Here is a 17,725-nt window from a genome sequence, read left to right as displayed (position 1 = left end):
TAAATTAAACGGATGATGCCCCAAGTAAGAATGTCTTGAATTGGGGATACAGCTCGATAGGGTAATTTGTTGTCAATTGAAAAAGTAGCATTGGTGCCACCTTCTGGCCAAAAGTGTGGTGCAGGAATTGGCATGGTGCAATGATATTTAAGAATGTACTTCAGACCAGTAAACTATGCAGAGTATTAAGGGTGTTTGGTCTGGTTCTGTGAGACAATAATTAATAAAAGTCTTGAGCTTCTTATGTTTCAGTTGGGTTGGATGAGTAGTGTTTGTAATGATGTTGTCATTATGGCCTAGACAACTGGCACCTACATACCATTATACCATACTAAGAATTCTCCCTACTGCTATAAATTGGTCACACTTGATAGAGAAGACCTTCTCAGTTTCTATAATTTTGCCTCAGTATGTAAAGTTGCCGTTCTGCATATTCATTAGAATATGATATATCTCTAAATAGGTATATGACTGGGGCATTTCTTGTTCTCTTAGAATTAGGTGCATTAATGTTTATGTGTTGTTCTTTTAAGGAAGAATAAAATGGCAAGTTATTTTAGATGTAAAAAATGATTAAAGCCATAGCTCCAATGTATAATTTTGCTTAATTTGCTTATAAGATTTAGGTTATGTTCTTCTGTTCTGGTTTTCAAAGACAAACTTTTCAATCGAAAGGTTATTAAATTTCTAAATGTACTATTGCCAGGTAGTCTTGAAGGTGCAGCTGAACCTTTGGGTAACATTTGTTCTCCTATAAGCAGAAACTCCTCTCTAAGTACAGTAGTTGCTAAAACAAACATTTAAGATCAACCTATATATAATTTCTAACATAATGCTGGACATATTACACCTGTAAGAATACACATAGAAGGTTTGGGAGGAGGTTTAAAAGTTAATGAAATGGTGATTGGTGTTAGCATAAGTGGTGTGCTTCTAAATTTGTCTTTTCACAACCTTCCTCCAGAGAAGTCTAATCTGTTCTTTAAATCCTTGAATTATTATTTTTTTAAGTTTCAGGTTAGGGGGTTGACCCAGAACTTTCAAAGGGAAAATGTTTTCTGTGCAAGTGCTGTATTTTCTTTTGGTTATCCACCTTATAAAAACTAAATTGCAAACTTCTGTTTTAACTTGGGGTGGGGAAAAGTAAAGGTGTGTGTGTGTGTGTGTGTACAGCGCTGTTGTAAGATGTCCATCATGTGTATATGTACGCATGCATGCCAAAAAGTAAGAAAACATCAAATGGAAACTGAGAATCTCAATTATATAAGGTAGATGCCAGTTTTCTAAAGGCTAGCTTAGTATTTGCAATGGGGAGTTTGTAGACAAAAGAACAAATAGGCATCATTTGTCTTCACTGTTTCCTTGTGGACTAAAGCGTTGATAAGCAAATGCTGCTAGACTTAGCAAATATGAACAGCCAAGAGCAGTTTGAGTGTGTGTTTCCCACTTTCTGCTCTGCCATTCTCCTTGCTTCTTCATAATAGACACACCCAGTAGGTTTGTACTAATTCCCATTGGCTAAAGCCGTGGTGGGAGTGGTATGCAGATTTTCTTCCCCCGCTCTGCTTGCATGACCTCACTCCTGTTTGTCTCCGCACTTAGAGCTCGTGAGCCCTTTTCAGTTTCGGCTTCAGTGAGGAGAGCTTGACTTCTGTTTTCCTCACGGGGTGGCTACAACGGAACCTGTCAACATTGCTTTTTCAGACTATCTTTTACCAAGTTGCTGAAAGAGAGGGGCTTTTCCTGTGTTTGTTTTCATAGACTATTTGAAACTGGAATAAGCGCCTCCTGGAGCGACGAATCTTGGTGGGAGCGGAGCTGCCGTCACAACTGCCACATTGGTCTGTCTAATGCGCTACAAGGATGAGCCCGGCATTTGGAGCTATGGAAGTGGAGCACTATTCCAAAGGCGTCCTGCTGGAGCCTTTTGTTCACCAGGTGGGGGGTCACTCCTGTGTCCTCCGGTTTAATGATGAGACCATCTGTAAGCCCCTCATACAGAGAGAGCACCAGTTTTATGAGACTCTTCCAGCAGAAATGCGTAAATTCACTCCCCAGTATGAAGGTACGTGATCAGACTTCGAAGGGGGCCGGGCGTTTGGTTTTATTCCGTAAATCCCAGTGTGTGTGTTTGGTCTCTAAAATCTTACATTTCCAAAGAGATTTTAGGGAGTCTCTTTTCATGTGTTTTGATGTTGTCTGAGCCAGGCTGTGGAGATACAGGGTGGAGATGCTTGCCAGTGGGTCTTTGGGCTGACTGACAGCATTAGAGTAGAACAACTCTGCTGATGGTAGCCTGTATGTCGCCCTTAGTCACAGGTAGGTGAGTATATCGAAAACAGCTTGTAAATGTTTTCAGTAATAATGTGCTGATTCTTTCTGCTTGTTCTTCTTTATTTTACTTTTTTATTTTAAATAAACTGGATAAGACGTACTTGTTTTGTAGGAGTTGGGCCTTGGGTTTTTTTTTTAAATTCTTATCATTTACCTCTGACAGTTTTCTCATGATAAATAATCAAGTGTCAGCATAGTAAAGTTAGCCAAAGCATATTGTTAAATCTATGCAGCTTGTTTTTACCCTTAAGGAGATGGAAAAAACTGGAGTAATTAGTTAGGCAAAAGGTGAAGTACCATTGACAAGGTTGACTCGGTTGGTATGTTGAAGTGGATTTTCCAGTTCTATTTGGTGTTGTGTTAGTTGACCCAAACACTTGGCTCTTCATGAGGTGCTGTATTATAGAAATTTTAATTAAAGATACCCAAATCTGAGTAGTTTTTCATATTGTATTCTGCTTGTTCGCTGAATAAAGAATCCACTTTTTTGTTTTAAAAAATTTGACTGTTAACTGGAGAAAAGACTAAGTGAAGATATCAGTTGTACTGCTGTATGCTATGCACACTTACTGAAACATTGGAAAACCTCTGATTACAAGCTCTTAGAATTAACAGATTAAAATGTGCTTTGCAAGTGTTTTAACATAATATAATAAGTATGTACTAGCATATGTGGTTTTTCTCTTTTGGGGATGTGTGGGAGGGATTCAGGGGTAAGGGGTGGCTCATTTGGTCCATCTCTGTTGTTTTTTCCAGGATAAAGCCAAAGGCCATTTTCTAGCTGGCTTCCCCCCCTTTCCTGTAGCTCTTTCCTGTGTGAGCAGCAGGACTGTCAGTCAGAGCTTCCGCACTCCCTACCCTTGCTCTACTGTAGGTCTCAGAGCTGCCTGCCCTGCTCAGAAGTGCCAGTCTCTCGCCAAGACCTCTAGTGATGAGCGGCAAGAATGTGCAGATTGATTGATTTCAGGATAAAGAGAGAGGACTAAGGAAAAAAAAACCCATTCGGCCAATTGTTCCAACTTCTGCAGTTAACATTCCTAAATGGCATGGGGGTGCACCCCTGTCAGAACTTTCCTCTAAGACTCTCAGAATATAACACAGTGAATGATCTAGAGACTTTTGAGATGAGAAGGCAACAATGCTTCCAAGGTTCACCATGTTTTGATGTACCTCAGTCAAATTTGTTTTGTAATTCATTTTGTTGTTTCTTTTACAAGACTGCTACATAAATAAAATATATTTCCCCAAGGAAGACAATATCAACTGTAAAGTTACACGTGGTGATTTTAAGTGGAAGCCTTTGAATTAGTTGTCTTGTTGTAATGTGTGATGTTCTTCTTGTTTTGCTCTGCTTTTGCAAGCCTTTCATTTTCCCGGTTATTTATTAATTTTCCTGGTAGCCTTTGTTTGGTGAAATGCTTTTTAGCTTTGCTAATAAGCAAAACTTAAAGCTTTTGGTGGGCAGGGCTTATTCTATTCCAAGATGTAAATATAAATTGTTTTACATCTCTTGTAGGGACAGATGAGTCAGATTTTTTTTTCAAAATAATAAAATGTTTCAATAATTGAAAACGTCTCCTGTTATTATTTGATTGCTATGTGATTCTGCTCACAAGAGAGAAGAATCTCCTGTATTGTTAATGTTTTGTCTTCATGATAAATTGTCTTCTCTGTGAGGTGTCACCTTGTCTAGATGTTTTGATATTTGTTAGGTTGACAGATGAGTTTTGGCCTGTGGCAAGATAAAAAAAAACTAAGGACTTGGGTAAGAGAAAAACCAAAGTTGCTATATTCTTAGTGTAAAATTATGTTGTGTTGTAAGATATATTTGCTTCTCATTTCTCTGATTCTTAACTGGATCTTTAATTTCTTCTCTCAAGGTGTGGTATCTGTAAGCTTTGAAGAGGATGAAGATGGAGACCTGTGTCTAATAGCGTATCCATTAAATGGGGACCACGATAGCTTGGAAAGCCTAGATAATTCTGACTGTGAACCCAAAAATAAATTGTTACGTTGGAGTAACAAAAAGACTGTATTGCTAGAAAATGAAAAGCTAACTAAGGAGTGGGTCCGGCAGCATAGAAAAGAAGAAAAAATGAAAAGGTAGTATGTTTTGTACTAAACGGGTATAAAGCATTTAAACCTAAGCTGCTGTTTAACTATGTATACTTAAATTTCGTGGATTGCAAGATGACTGTATAGGATCATATCCTGTATGTATTTGTGCCTTAAGTCATTACCTGCAAAATGGACCTCAGAAGTTCATTTTTCACTCTTCTCTACCACATATTTCATTTTCCTGTTTTTTGTGGGGGGGGGGCAGTTTGGCACACTTTCAGTAATGGAATAATTCCCCTGGAGCATTGCATGACATTAATCTGGAAAGGTGCCAGTTTGGGCAGCTTTTAAAGTATGCCTTTGAAGGAAAACATGCAGTTCTGTTTCCTTTTTAATCCTTTAAACTGGTATTAGTCCAGTTTATCACAAAGTGAGATCCTCAAAATTTTCTTTTTATATTGGTGTATGTAATAGGCTTCAGTAGTTGAAAGTATTGCAAATTTATATACACAGCCTGGCTTGAGAGGATAACGGGCAAGTTGCCCAGATAACAGAAAGACAGTGAATGTCATCTGTGGGTTGTGAAGACGTGAAATGGGCCTAGCTGAAAGCATTACATGAGTAAGATTAGCAGGACACAATGCTTGCTTTCAAATTATTGTTGACTAGCTGCCAGTGATCATTTGGCACCAGTTATTAACGTATGTATATTTCTTTTTCAGTCATAAGTTAGAAGAAGAATTTGAATGGTTGAAGAAATCTGAAGTACTCTATTATAGTGTTGAGAAAAAGGGGAATGTCAGTTCACAGTTCAAGCATCACAATCCGTGGAGTATGAAATGCCACCAGCAACAGTTACAGCGAATGAAGGAAAATGCAAAACATCGGAACCAATATAGTATCCTTTTGTCAAAGTATGTCTTGCAAGCTACCCAAACGAGAACCACTTTTATTAAGCATTATCTGTAATGTAAACGTGGAGGAGGCTTTAAGCCAATTTTGCCTTTTTTGTTTGTTTGTTTGATGTCTGGCTGCTAATTATAACTGCTCACTCTTTTGGCTTTTTGAATTCAGGCTCTTGCACAGCTCTTGGGCCGCATTTGCCTAAATCTGCAGGTCTGTTTTTGCTCATCAGTTGCAAGCTGCTGCACAAGCGGTTTCTAGACACTGACCAGTGTGATTTGTAGTGCTGGGGCCTGTGCTAGATAAGAAGCCTTGTTGCTTTTTGGATGTCACATGACAAACATCCATCTTTCATCCAGTATATTCTTGTATGAGCTCGTCTCTCCAGGCAGTGCAGATGCCTGTTTAATCCAAGGACATACACTGATGCTAAACTGTACTAACCAGGCAGCTCCTCGTAGTGGTGGGTAATTCCAGTGGAGTACAGTTATGCTACTTTACTTTGGAACCAGCAGTATTATGGTTGTCGAAGGCTTTCACGGTCAGAGTTCATCGGTTCTTGTAGGTTATCCGGGTTGTGTGACCGTGGTCTTGGTATTTTCTTACCTGACGTTTCGCCCACAGCTGTGGCATGCATCTTCAGAGGAGTAACACTGAAGGTCCTTCAGTGTTACTCCTCTGAAGATGCCTGCCACAGCTGTGGGCGAAACGTTAGGAAAGAAAATACCAAGACCACGGTCACACAACCCGGATAACCTACAAGAACCGATGAGTATTATGGTTATTTGAACGATATCTGAGAGCTCAGTAGCTACTTCTAACAACATCTAATTAAAAAAAAAATTTTTTTTGACATGACTGTTTCTTTATGGACATGATGGTTCTCTTTTCTAATAAGGCTAATTCATTTTGCCTATTTGCTGCAAGTTTCATTTATTTAAAATACTTGTACCCCACCTTTCCACTTTGGATTGCAAGGTACCTGGAAGACCTCATCTAGGAGCACTCAGCACAGTAAAGAAAACTAGTAACAGCAGGCATGAGAGCTTCCAGTATTGACACCTCAAAACACAGATGAAAGCTCCGGAATATGGCAATGTCACTGTATTGCTTATGGAGAAACCTTTCCATCTAGTTATGGATGGTTAAGGGATTCATTAATTTATAAGATAACTAATTTTCACAAACAGAGAAGGGCAGTTGAACAGCTTACCCAAGGTCATACTGGTATTATCTGATGGATCAAAAGATGTAGTCCAGACAGGTTAACTCTCAGCTTCAAGGCTGTCCTCTGTGGAAAACAAGGCATTACACTATACATGGCTAAAGTGCAGCCTAACAGGATTTATAATACTGGCTCATAACACATTCTATTGTTAAACTATGCTGCACAAGTTCTAATAGTGCAGAACACTGGGGCTTCTCATTCCTGATCAGAGAAGAATCCCAGTCTCCGTTATCAGGGCTTTTCCTTAACTAAGCAGAATTTATCTTGCTGGAAAACCTGACCTCCCGATATGAGGTGCCTTGTGTGTTGGATCTCAAGATGGGAACCCGGCAGCATGGAGATGATGCATCTGAAGAAAAGAAGGCTAACCAGATCAGGAAATGTCAGCAGAGTACTTCGGCAGTTATAGGAGTCCGGGTGTGTGGTATGCAGGTGAGCAGGAGTGAATATTTTTTGCATGGAAGAAACTACAAATGAAACGGGCTTCTACTTGCATTTCTTTGCATTAGGAAATTCTAGCTTTTCCTTGAGACAAGTCGGCGTCTTTGAATTAGAGAAACAGAAGCTTCCGATCAATCTTGTGTTATATTAGTAGAAGCAAAGGTCCTGGGGACATACTTCTTATTAAATATCTCCGTGTAATCTGAAAACAACAGCCTGATTGTTTTCTTACACGCAAAATAATGTAGTGGTGCAATCTTAAAAAATTCTATAACCACCCTACTTCATACTTTTCTAGCTGAGATTTTACATTTTCTTCACCGTCTTCCTGAAGAAAGCTCCAGAGCTTGGCAGCATCACTGTAATCAGGAGGACTGGCCACCTCAAAGCAATTGCCCTCCCTTCTCAAGAGTGGAGCAAGTGAGCCACTGCATGGGATTGGCTGTTTAACCCTTCAGGCTGTCCTGCCGTTGATTCACACATCTAATATAGGAGAGTTTGTGTACACATGCATATGCATGGAATGAGGCATGCACACACATGTGCGGGCACACACAAACACTACCAAAGCATTCTCCTCTGCTGTCCTTAGCTAGCAAGTGCTGCATTAATGGTTAGTAGACTCTGTCCCGGAAGGCTAAACTAGTATGCGTGTGAGAAGCTTAGCGGTAAACCTAAGGGTAATCCCATCCTTTTTCATTCTGCATTTAAATCTTTAAATGTATGGTGGCCTCAGCGACAGCGGAACACTAGTATGTTTGTAAAAGGATGTGGCATCTCATTTTGGTTGCTGTTGGAAGGAGTTCTTAAGATGGAGAAGAGGATTTTGCATATTTTTTATTGCAGAGTTGGAACATCGTAGCAGTCTTTCTCAGAACTATGCTGAGGAAATATTTTTGTTTTTGTTTATTTAAAACATTTTTATGCTACCTTTCCACTCGATCAGGGTCCACAAGGTGGTGAACATAGGCAACATTAAAAATACAGTTAAAATTATAAAACAATTAATTAAAACACGTAAACAACACCAAAAGGAGGACCAGTAGTCCTTATTGGGGGTATGCCAGATGAAACAAAAAAGTCGTCACCTCCTGGCAAAAGACACGAATAGAGGGAGACAGATGAATCTCCCTAGGGAGGGAGTTCCAAAGTTTTGCTGCCATGATTGAGAAGGCCCTTTATTGGGTTGCCACCTATCTAGCTTCAGATGGTAGGGGCAACCGAACAGAGCCCCAAAAGATGACTAAGGTGTAGAGGTAGGTTTATATGGGAGGTGGTCCTTAAGGAAATAGGGCTTTTAGAGTGAAGACAGTTCATAGGAGTAGCCAAAAGAAGGTTCAACTGACACACAAATTAGACAAAATTAATGATTATATAATAAATGGAGATCCTTAAATCACAGCTGGTTGTTGATGAACTTTAAAGAGAGTTGGGGGGCTTTGAAAGACTGCTGTGAAGTAGCACCTTCTTCCTAACTGCTGCTATATGACATGATTTGATTTTCTATGATTACATCTCTCTCAGGGCTGCTTGCAGTTTATGGCCCTCTGACCCTCCGGTTTGTGAATTTTTTTCCTCTTAATAACCTTGTGTATATGCGTTTCTGATGAGGACCTGCTGATATGACTCTGAAAGGGGCTGTAGTCCATTACAATTTATTCTAAAATAAACATATATTAATCTCTTAAGGTGCCTCAAAACTCTTATTTATCTTCTCTTCCCTACTAACTTAGTAAGAAACACCCATCTTCAGTGACGGACAGTAGTGGTACAAATCTCACATTCATAGCATATTCATTTAAAGTAGCAAAAGGCACATTCCTCCAGATGTTTCTCTGTTTATGGGTTGGGCTTATGGAGAACAAAGTAGTTGTTGGCATGTTTTCTAGCTGAGAGATGGAGAGGATACCTTTAATCTTCTCTGTTTTGAGTCTGCCACAAATAGCATTGTTGAATATCAGACAGACTAATCTTTACTGTTCCTCTGACAGATACTTATATGAAGACATGTTAGATAGCTTCATTATTCCAGTCAATTACGTAAACTAGAGTTCTCCTGTGGAGCTTTCAGAAGTGATATCGGGGCATACAATAACTTCTAAGTTAAAATGCCATGCTCTCTTAACGGGCAGGCCCTGCAGCAATTCAGTTGCCAGTAGCTTTGCAAGTGTCAAGCGCAGGCGTGATAGTATTGTTAATTTATAAGTGACAAAGTAGTAGTGCACATGTTATAACTTGACTGTGGGAACCTGGCCAAAATAGTTCTAATCCTATTTAGGCTCCTTTTTTCTGCTCGGGAAATAAGGCCAATCATATGAAACTAAATAATTTGTTTGGTCAATAAGAAATGTCTTGAGGAATCTGTAGTTTGTAAAATCCCTTGCCTTTACCTTCTTTCCACTAAATCAGAAGAGTGCACTACTGATTCATGAAGAAGATACATCTTTAAGAAATGTAGACTTTGATTCAAAGTTTTACTGCTGCTAACCAGTCCTTTTCTTATTTTCTACAGGTTTATCAGCCAGGCACTGGCCAGTTAATGTTTATGAATAAATACCATGGAAGGAAGCTTTCAGTCCAAGGATTTAAAGAAGCACTTTATCAGTTCTTTCATAATGGCAAATACCTGCGCAGAGAACTCTTTGAACCTGTTCTAAAGAAACTGACTGAATTAAAATCGGTCTTAGAGAAACAGGAATCTTACCGCTTCTACTCCAGCTCTTTGCTTATCATTTATGATGGAAAGGAACTGCAAGACGTAGCTGTGGACTCTGACCCAGAAGACCTGGAAGGTCTTTCAGAAGAGTCATCTGATGAATCTGCAGGTGCTTATGCCTACAAGCCCACCGTTAGCTCTGTTGATGTTCGAATGATAGACTTTGCCCACACGACATGCCGGTATTATGGAGAAGACAGTGTGGTGCACGAGGGCCAAGACACGGGTTACGTTTTTGGACTTCAAAACTTAATAGCTATTATTAAAGAAATAAGGGACGAGAGCAGTGAATAAACATTTAGAATGCAAAACAGTAGAAAGCACTATAGTGACTCTTTGTATTCCAGAACTGTTGACCACTTTCTGGTGGTAGCATCCGGTACGGACTCAGTTGGGATGGCCCCATCAGAGTCGGAGCTGTTTGAAAGAGGGCATTTCCTTCTAGTGGTGCTAGAGGTAGCACTGATGCATCTGGGTATCTTTATTATTTATTTTAACTCTCTCGGAAACATTCCATATTTGTTTATTCAAATACCTCTGTTATCCCTGTGTGTATATGTTCCAATAAAAATTTTTTTGTTCATTGCAAATGATAATAGTATCTTTTTTAAGGTCCTTGATCTTGGCAGACACTTCATAAAGAGCTGGGATGTTGCCACATAGGGTAGATAATCTTCCCTTCATGTCCCCATTCTCAAAAGAAACAGAAAGTTACTCCAAGGTATTCCTTGCATTCTACTTGCATGCAAACAATACCTTAGGAGCAAACTGATACCCATGTAAAAACCAACACAAAAGTTGTTTCCTTGGCAGAGGGTTGCCATTGGAGCATCTCTGGGACATTGCAGGTGCTGCTGTCCCCAAAATGGTTGGCAGCCCTCTTGTATTATTTATTTAGAAAAGGTTCATGCCACCTCTCCAGGAACCTGCTTGAGGTAGCTTGCAAAATAAAAAATCCAGCCCATAGACCATAAAAACAGACCACTGAAAGCTTAAAATAAGTTTCCCAACTAAAATGGTATTAGAAGATCAACCCCTGAATTAAAAGCCCAAGTGGACAGAAACATTTTGTCCTGGCATCTAAAAGAAAACAATGTAGGCATCAGGTGAGCCTTGAGAAGTGCATTCCAGAAGGGGGGTGCCACTAATAAAAAAGCCCTGTCTGGTTGCCTCCTGCCTCACTTCTTGTAAGACGGATCTTTAACTGGTGGGCTGCACATATGGGAGGAGGTGGTCCTTCAAGTACCCTGGCCTCATTTAGGGCTCAAGAACTTGCCCTTTGAATTGGGCTCAGAAACATGGGCAGTCAGTGCAGATCTTTCAGTGCTAGAGTGATACAATCCCAGTATCCCGCCCCTGATAGCATTTTGGATGAGCGGAAGTGTCTGAGCTGTTTTCAAAGGCAACCCCATGCAAAGCACATTACAGTAATCTGGATGTAATCTGACCATAGATCACTGGCTCGATCACACTTTTTTGAGCAATGGCTGTAGCTGGCATTTCAGCCCAAGCTGATGAAAAGGCACTGGCATGCCACAGGGGAGATCTGGGCCTCCAACTCTAGGCCAGGATCCAGTAGTATCCCCAAGCTGTGAACCCGCTCCTTCAGGGGCAGTGCAACCCCCTCCAGGACAGAATGACTCCTCAGTCTTCAAGCAACTTCTGTTCTGGTTAATGCCATAAAAATTCATTCATTCATTCAAGCAACTTTGTCATTGACCGACAGCACTTCAGTCTTGCCTAGCCTGATTTTCAGTTTACTAGCCTTCATTCTGTTGCAGAGAATCAATAAAGTTTCCCTGCATTCCCCCATGCCCAGGAATCATGCTGTTCTGCCACTTTTTAAAGGCGTCAAACCTTCCCTTGCATATACAGAGGTTAAGCAGGTGGTTGTGGTGCTGCTGCTTCCAGTTTCTATTGAGCAGCTAGGTTTCTGTGTAAGGAGTGATCCGCCAAGTCTTTCTAATGACCTCGGTTATTAGGAATTTGGGAAGGTGCTTTCCCCCCTTAACCATTGATTTGAGGTCCTCTCTCCTTGGTTTTCCTTACCATTGTCAGATAGCTCCCGGGTAGCTGCTCTCTTAAAGGACGACATATAAAGCAAATCAAATTCAAATTCAAAACCTTTAATGGCATATAATATCGACCAACACAGTATAGTGATTAAAATATTGAACATCAAATACAGGCAAAATTAGGAACAACAATTTATCCCCAGTTCCCTTTTTGGCGAATCCTTATAGCATTATTAAGAAATTTGGCATTATTAAGAAATTCTCCTCGGTTATATCAGGAGAAGTATCTTTTTAGTATACGATGTTCTTTAATCAGACAGGCCCATCAGATTTGTGATGATGGAATCAATATATTTAAGCCGTATATCTGAATAAAATGGGCAGTGAAAAAGGATATGCTAAATTAATTCAACGTTTTTCAGTTCACATGGGCAGAGTCTGTCATCATAGGCCACTTTTTGGAATCTGCCATATATATAAAGCTCCTATAGAGGAACTTTGGGGGGGAGAATAAAGACTTGTACTTAAGGCCAAAGAACTGATGAGGTAGCCTGACAGATGTTAGGAAGAATTTTCTAACAGAGCAGTTCCTCAGTGGAACAGGTTTCCTCGGGGGGGGGGTAAGCTCTCTTTCCTGGAGGTTTTTAAGAAGAGGTTAGATGGCCATCTGTCAGCAATGCTGATTCTATGACCTTGGGCAGACCATGAGAGGGAGGGCACCTTGGCCATCTTCTGGGCATGGAGTGTGGGTCACTGGAGGTGTGTGTGTGTGGGGGGAGGTAGTTCGGAGTTTCCTGCATTGTGCAGGGGTTTGGACTATATGACCCTGGTGATCCCTTCCAACTCTATGATACTATTATTCTAAAGTGATAACCCTACTAGCTGTAGCTCTTAGTCATCGAGGTGTCTTCCCAGTTGTTTGTGCCTTGCTGATTAATGACAGCATCCCATAGTGAGTTGTGCTTTTTGATGCATTGATGCTGATGCTTCACTTTCCACAGGTGGATTGTTACGGCCCATCTTTCACAGTTCATTTTTACTTCCACCTTGCTTGGATATATTAAAACTGCTTAACACTCGGAGTGGTAACTACTGCTTTATAAAATGCAACCAACATTTATAGATTTCACTTTACCTGTACGCAAGGACAGTTTATCACAGGCAGTGTGCGGGGACAAACTGGTAGTCTGAAGTTAGACAGGGAATTGACCAAAAAGAGCCCCCTTCTTGCTCCCTTCTTGAAACATTTGCTGTGAGCAGCGTTAAAGAGTAGGATTATGTGAAGCGCAGAGGGGCTGCTAAAGCAATTCCTGCCCCCTTCTTGAAACATTTGCTGTGAGCAGCGTTAAAGAGTAGGATTATGTGAAGCGCAGAGGGGCTGCTAAAGCAATTCCTGCCCCTTAGAAATACTTCCAGTGCCACCCTGAAAATACTAACAAAATAACATCTAAACTGAACATCATCTAGTTATTTCTCTGTAATGCTACAATAAACATTTGCCAGTTCAATCTGTATTAGCTTTGGAATCCTGCGAATGTTGTCAGGGTCAGGCCACCCGTGTCACTGGATCACTCGTCATTTGATTACTCAGCAGTGGATGGCTTGCTGCTGAACGTGCTGAATATTAAGCTCTCCCTTAGTGCTGCGTTCAGCTAGTGATGAACATGCATGTTTGAAAGGCTGGATACTCATTGGAAGGTGTAGCTGTGTTTTACAAATGGCACGTCTTTAAGCTTGATGCATCTAAAGGCTCTCCAACGGTGATGCATTCCGCGTTGTTTGCATATAACGTTCGCCACTGGGACAAAGCAAACAGTTCTGAAATCTGGGACAGGGCTGATTCTGTAGCTGATGCTACTGTGAGCCTTGCTGTTCCTGAAACTCATTCGGTGAAAAACAATTAGTTGGAAAAGTTACAGAAAAAAGCTTAACTTTGTACATTGAATGCTTTAGGAGGCGGATGGCTATTGCAGGCATCAGAAACAGGAAATTCTAGGCCTAGGAGCAGCAAGGGGAAAAGGGCAGTGCCACTTGAAACCCCAGGAGACTTTGTGGTAGAGAGTGGTATATGGACCCTCATGTATTTGGATTCGTGAGCGGACCCTTATCCTGAACTTGATGGTCCCTATGTAGTAGTACATTTATTGCGGCATTGCGCCAATAAAGATTAAGAACATAACAGCAATGTTACCATGAGTACATTGATATTGTTTAAAAGTTATGTCATATTAAATTGAAAGAGTATATATAATTAAAATAATTTACTGTTAGGTAAAAAATAAACATTTTGACACATATTTTTAAAAAAGATTTTTTTTCTTTCTCTTCTTTGTTTTTCGTAATTTCTTTGGATTTTATCATAAAAGACTTTGACGAAGTTTACAGATTGCTGCACAGAATTTGGCAACCTCACCTCACTAATTTGGTGGGGATTTTCCTCCGAGAGGAGCTTCCTAACCTGAAATTTATCAGAATATCCTGAAATTTTCTCAGACATGGATTGAGTAAGCTTAGAATGGGCAGCCTTGTAGAATGGGCATCTAAAAAACATGTGGTCCAGTGTTTCAACTTCCCCAGAATTGCATGGACAAAATCTCTCTGAGCTTGGGATCTTATTATACCTTCCCTGTAAGACCGCAGAAGGTAGGGATGAACACCTGGCTAGAGTGAATGCCCTTCAATGGGTGTGGATTTCCAAAATGGAAAGGTAGGCAGCTGGGGCCGGAATGTATCTGGTCATAGGGGCGAACATAAATACGGGTGCCCTCAGCAAGTCAGACTGTTGTTCAATATCATTAACTCTCTGGGTTATAATTTTATTTGCTTGATCTCTACCCATCTTCAGCAAAGCCTGGGGGGAGAGACCCAGACTCTCCAACTTGCTTCTCACGGACTTTTGCCATTTGGATTCAAAGTTGTCAATTAGAATCAGGGGAAGAAGATAATGGGGATTGAGTTTTATTTTTAATCATAGGAGGATTCTACTCTTAAGAGATGGTCCCTATGATTATTACAAGAAGTGACAAGAGAGGCTTGCCGTTTGTAATGTCATTAGACTTCAGAGCTTATTTTCTTGGGCGAATGATTAGCGTTTTCATATGCCGCCATGTCAGTTAGGCATCTTGCCAGAGGGCCGAGGTTCACCACTCAGTTTACTACGTGTCACGGTAGGAGATGACAGCTGGCGACTGTCAGACTGGCAGCACAGAGAAGAAGCTTGGTGCTTGCCTGTGAAATATGCCCACCCACTGTGGTGATTTCCTCACTTCAGTCAACACGTATGGAGAATAATGCAGCCAAACCAGCTGGAAAGGAAGGGCAGGTTCCATGCGCTCTCTGGCTTTCATTAAACTTCCCTCTTACTCCAAACATGCCTAACACAGTAACTTAATAATCTGATTCAGTTATGCTTTTTGATATACAAAGCCAATTGGTTGAGGCTGAGCATTGCTTTTCAGTGGTATAATATAATCACTAGAGAGTTTGGGGAAAGGGTAGGGTGAGAATTCATGACGATCCAAGAAGAACTTGGATTACACTGAATAGTGCAGTGGACTGGCTTGTGGAAGAGCAAGACAGACTTTCCTCCTTTGCTTCTTGGTCTGAAATTCTTTCTAGCAGCTCCTGTGTTAGCAAAATGCCAGTTACATAACTGCTTCTTTTGAGATTGTGAAGTGCCATTACTCTGTGGGTGGAAGTACAGAATGTGATTGTTTCAAAACAGTGTGTCTTTTATTACACAAGTACCCAGGTGGCAGAGATTGCCTCCAGTATTGACGTTTGTTTTTTGGAAAGACTTGGTAGGAGAGATGGAGGTTGGCAGGAATGATGGTGCTCTGCTACCCACTTGAAAGGAGAGATGTTTGAGGTTCTGATTGGCACAGGGCAAGCGGTATGATTGCCCTGCTGTTCTGGAAACTGCTCTGTAATTGCTATTTCCGAGGAGGCTTGTACTCCTGGAACATTGAGTAGGGGGCCTTGAGTGTTTTTACTAGTTTGGGCTCGCTATGTGCCACCAATGATGAGCGTTTGCTTAAAAATGGTAGGGAGTGGTCTTTTTTTAGCAAGCCATCATTATAGCATGTTTGGCTGCGTCATCGCAATCTAATGTCAGCAAGGAGGCTGAGATGGCAACGCCTCTGCCGCAGGGACTCCAGTCAGGTGTTGCGTCACTGATGCACATCATCTTTTTGGAGCATTGGGGAGTGACCGTGTAGCAGATTGTGCAGCAGCAGCCTGAGCCTTGTGCCAGGACAGCTGTCGAAAGCAGTGGTGAAGCAGGAATGTGACCCTTCTCCTATTTTTATACTGCCGGCGACCTTTGGCAACAGCTTTCCAAGCCCCCTTGGCACAGTAGCCTACTTTGTCTTCTATATGTCATAATCAAATGCAGGTTTACAATTACTCTCCTCCATTTGGTAATTCATGAGACACTTGAATCTACCATGAGCGAGTGTCAGCTGTCAGCAGGTGGGTGAATAAAGCGCACGATAGGAAATTCCACTGTACTGAGCAGCTCATGTCTAAGCGTAAATGCCCAAAACAGTGTGTGGAAGAAGGAATCAGCCTCACAGTGTGGTTCCTAGCTCATTGTTGCTTCCTAGCTGACATGCTGGGGGAGGGGAGTACAGTTTAAAATGCTTCCCACATTGTTAAAGGACATAACATGTCTGGAAGCAAGTTTCAGTCCGAGAGGTTAGGTACACCAGAAAAACATAAAATTGCTCTGTAAGGTGTACATCAGCTATAAAATGGGAAACTGCAAAGTGAGGCCAATCTGTGAGTTTAGAGAAGTGAAGGCAGGCGACTGCAAAACATGCAGAATTGTCCATTGATAAGGCTGAGTAGGAGATTGAAAGCTTGCACAGGGACTTTGAAATGCAGGGAAGCAGGAAGCTGAAATGTTTTTTTCCTCTGGCAATGTGAATCCAGAGCATGAGAGTTGTTTCTATTCTGTTTGTAGGGCTGTTTATGTGTTCTATAAGAAACTTTCTTCAGTTCTCCCATTTCTGGTGCCTGGTACTGCTGCCTTTTCCTAGGCAATCCAGTTTCTCAGATTTAAGCCATCCATTAACTATATTGTTTATCTGCATACGTAAAAACTGATATATGTAGACTGATTGGAGAAGTCCCAACATTCTGTTTGGTGAGTGTGTATCAACGTACTAAGATGCTGGACTTCAGTGGATGGATCCACTGCTGATCACACCTTGATCTAAAGGGGTCAGGCCAGAGGCATCCATCTTCATATTATTTCAAGGGAGAAAACATGAACAGGGCTTAAGAAGAGGGAGAAAGATGGGAATATACTCCTTTTAAAAAGTAGGTATGTTAGGAGTTAAAGTTGGGTTCCCGATCTGGAAATGTCGAAAGCAGTTGTGCTTAAATAATGACACAGACTAAAGAAAGCTACCCTATAAGCCAGATATAGAAGAGGTCTTTCTAGTGGAGAGTCTTACCAATTTAAAAGGAACTTGTCTTGCTGTCAAACATACTCAGAGATCATAACGCCCTGAAAGACAGCCCTCACCAGCATTACTTGCAAGAAGCTTACTTCAAAGGCCTGGGTGCTATGCAGTTTAAAGTTTTCTGCACTGGGATTGGGGCAAAGACTCATTGCCAATGAACCCAAAATTGAAAGAAGACTGCATGGGATGATCAAAAAATGGAGGCTCTGAAATTGGAACATTCTGCTTGGCTATCTAGCACCTTCAGCCTGATGCTCACACTTTCACCCTTTGATAATTTCTACATCAAAACAACTGCCAAGACATTTGCCATCAACAAGCCTGGCGCCAATCCCAATTCTAGCTGTTCTACTGATGTGGTCATAGACGATTTCAAGAAGGGGCTATTTCTATTGTGTCTTAACCTAACAATTGCTCAGCCCCGTCACGCCTGCTCCATTAGAGATGCTAGCTGTAGAATTTCAGAACAGCACTGTGTTTCTTCAGGATTATCTCATAAATTTGCTAAAACTGTCTAGATCCTTCACTATTACCCTTTCCACAGATTTCAGATGATGTCTTT

The 17,725-nt window shown here is 41.0% G+C and overlaps 1 protein-coding gene across 1 annotated transcript; it reads left to right on the top strand.

Annotated features, from left to right (window-relative positions):
• The first annotated feature begins 1,726 nt into the window (after positions 1-1,726).
• Positions 1,727-10,182, top strand: IP6K2 (inositol hexakisphosphate kinase 2). Its single transcript, XM_056852833.1, has 5 exons — positions 1,727-2,065; positions 4,215-4,437; positions 5,115-5,290; positions 6,780-6,955; positions 9,477-10,182. The coding sequence occupies exons 1-5, from the start codon at positions 1,864-1,866 to the stop codon at positions 9,972-9,974; spliced, it is 1,275 nt and encodes a 424-aa protein (XP_056708811.1). The 5' UTR covers positions 1,727-1,863; the 3' UTR covers positions 9,975-10,182.
• Positions 10,183-17,725: the final 7,543 nt, after the last annotated feature.

The sequence above is a fragment of the Euleptes europaea genome, chromosome 1 (assembly GCF_029931775.1).
Source record: "Euleptes europaea isolate rEulEur1 chromosome 1, rEulEur1.hap1, whole genome shotgun sequence".
Taxonomy (NCBI): Eukaryota; Metazoa; Chordata; class Lepidosauria; order Squamata; family Sphaerodactylidae; genus Euleptes; species Euleptes europaea.
Note: the sequence above shows the minus strand (reverse complement) of the source record. Positions and strands in the feature narration are given on the sequence as shown.

Coding starts and splice junctions, on each gene's coding strand:
- IP6K2 (XM_056852833.1), top strand. CDS start 1,864: ATGAGCCCGGCATTTGGAGCTATGGAAGTGGAGCACTATTCCAAAGGC. Junction 2,066..4,214: donor ATTCACTCCCCAGTATGAAG/GTACGTGATCAG, acceptor TCTTCTCTCAAG/GTGTGGTATCTGTAAGCTTT. Junction 4,438..5,114: donor AAAGAAGAAAAAATGAAAAG/GTAGTATGTTTT, acceptor TTTCTTTTTCAG/TCATAAGTTAGAAGAAGAAT.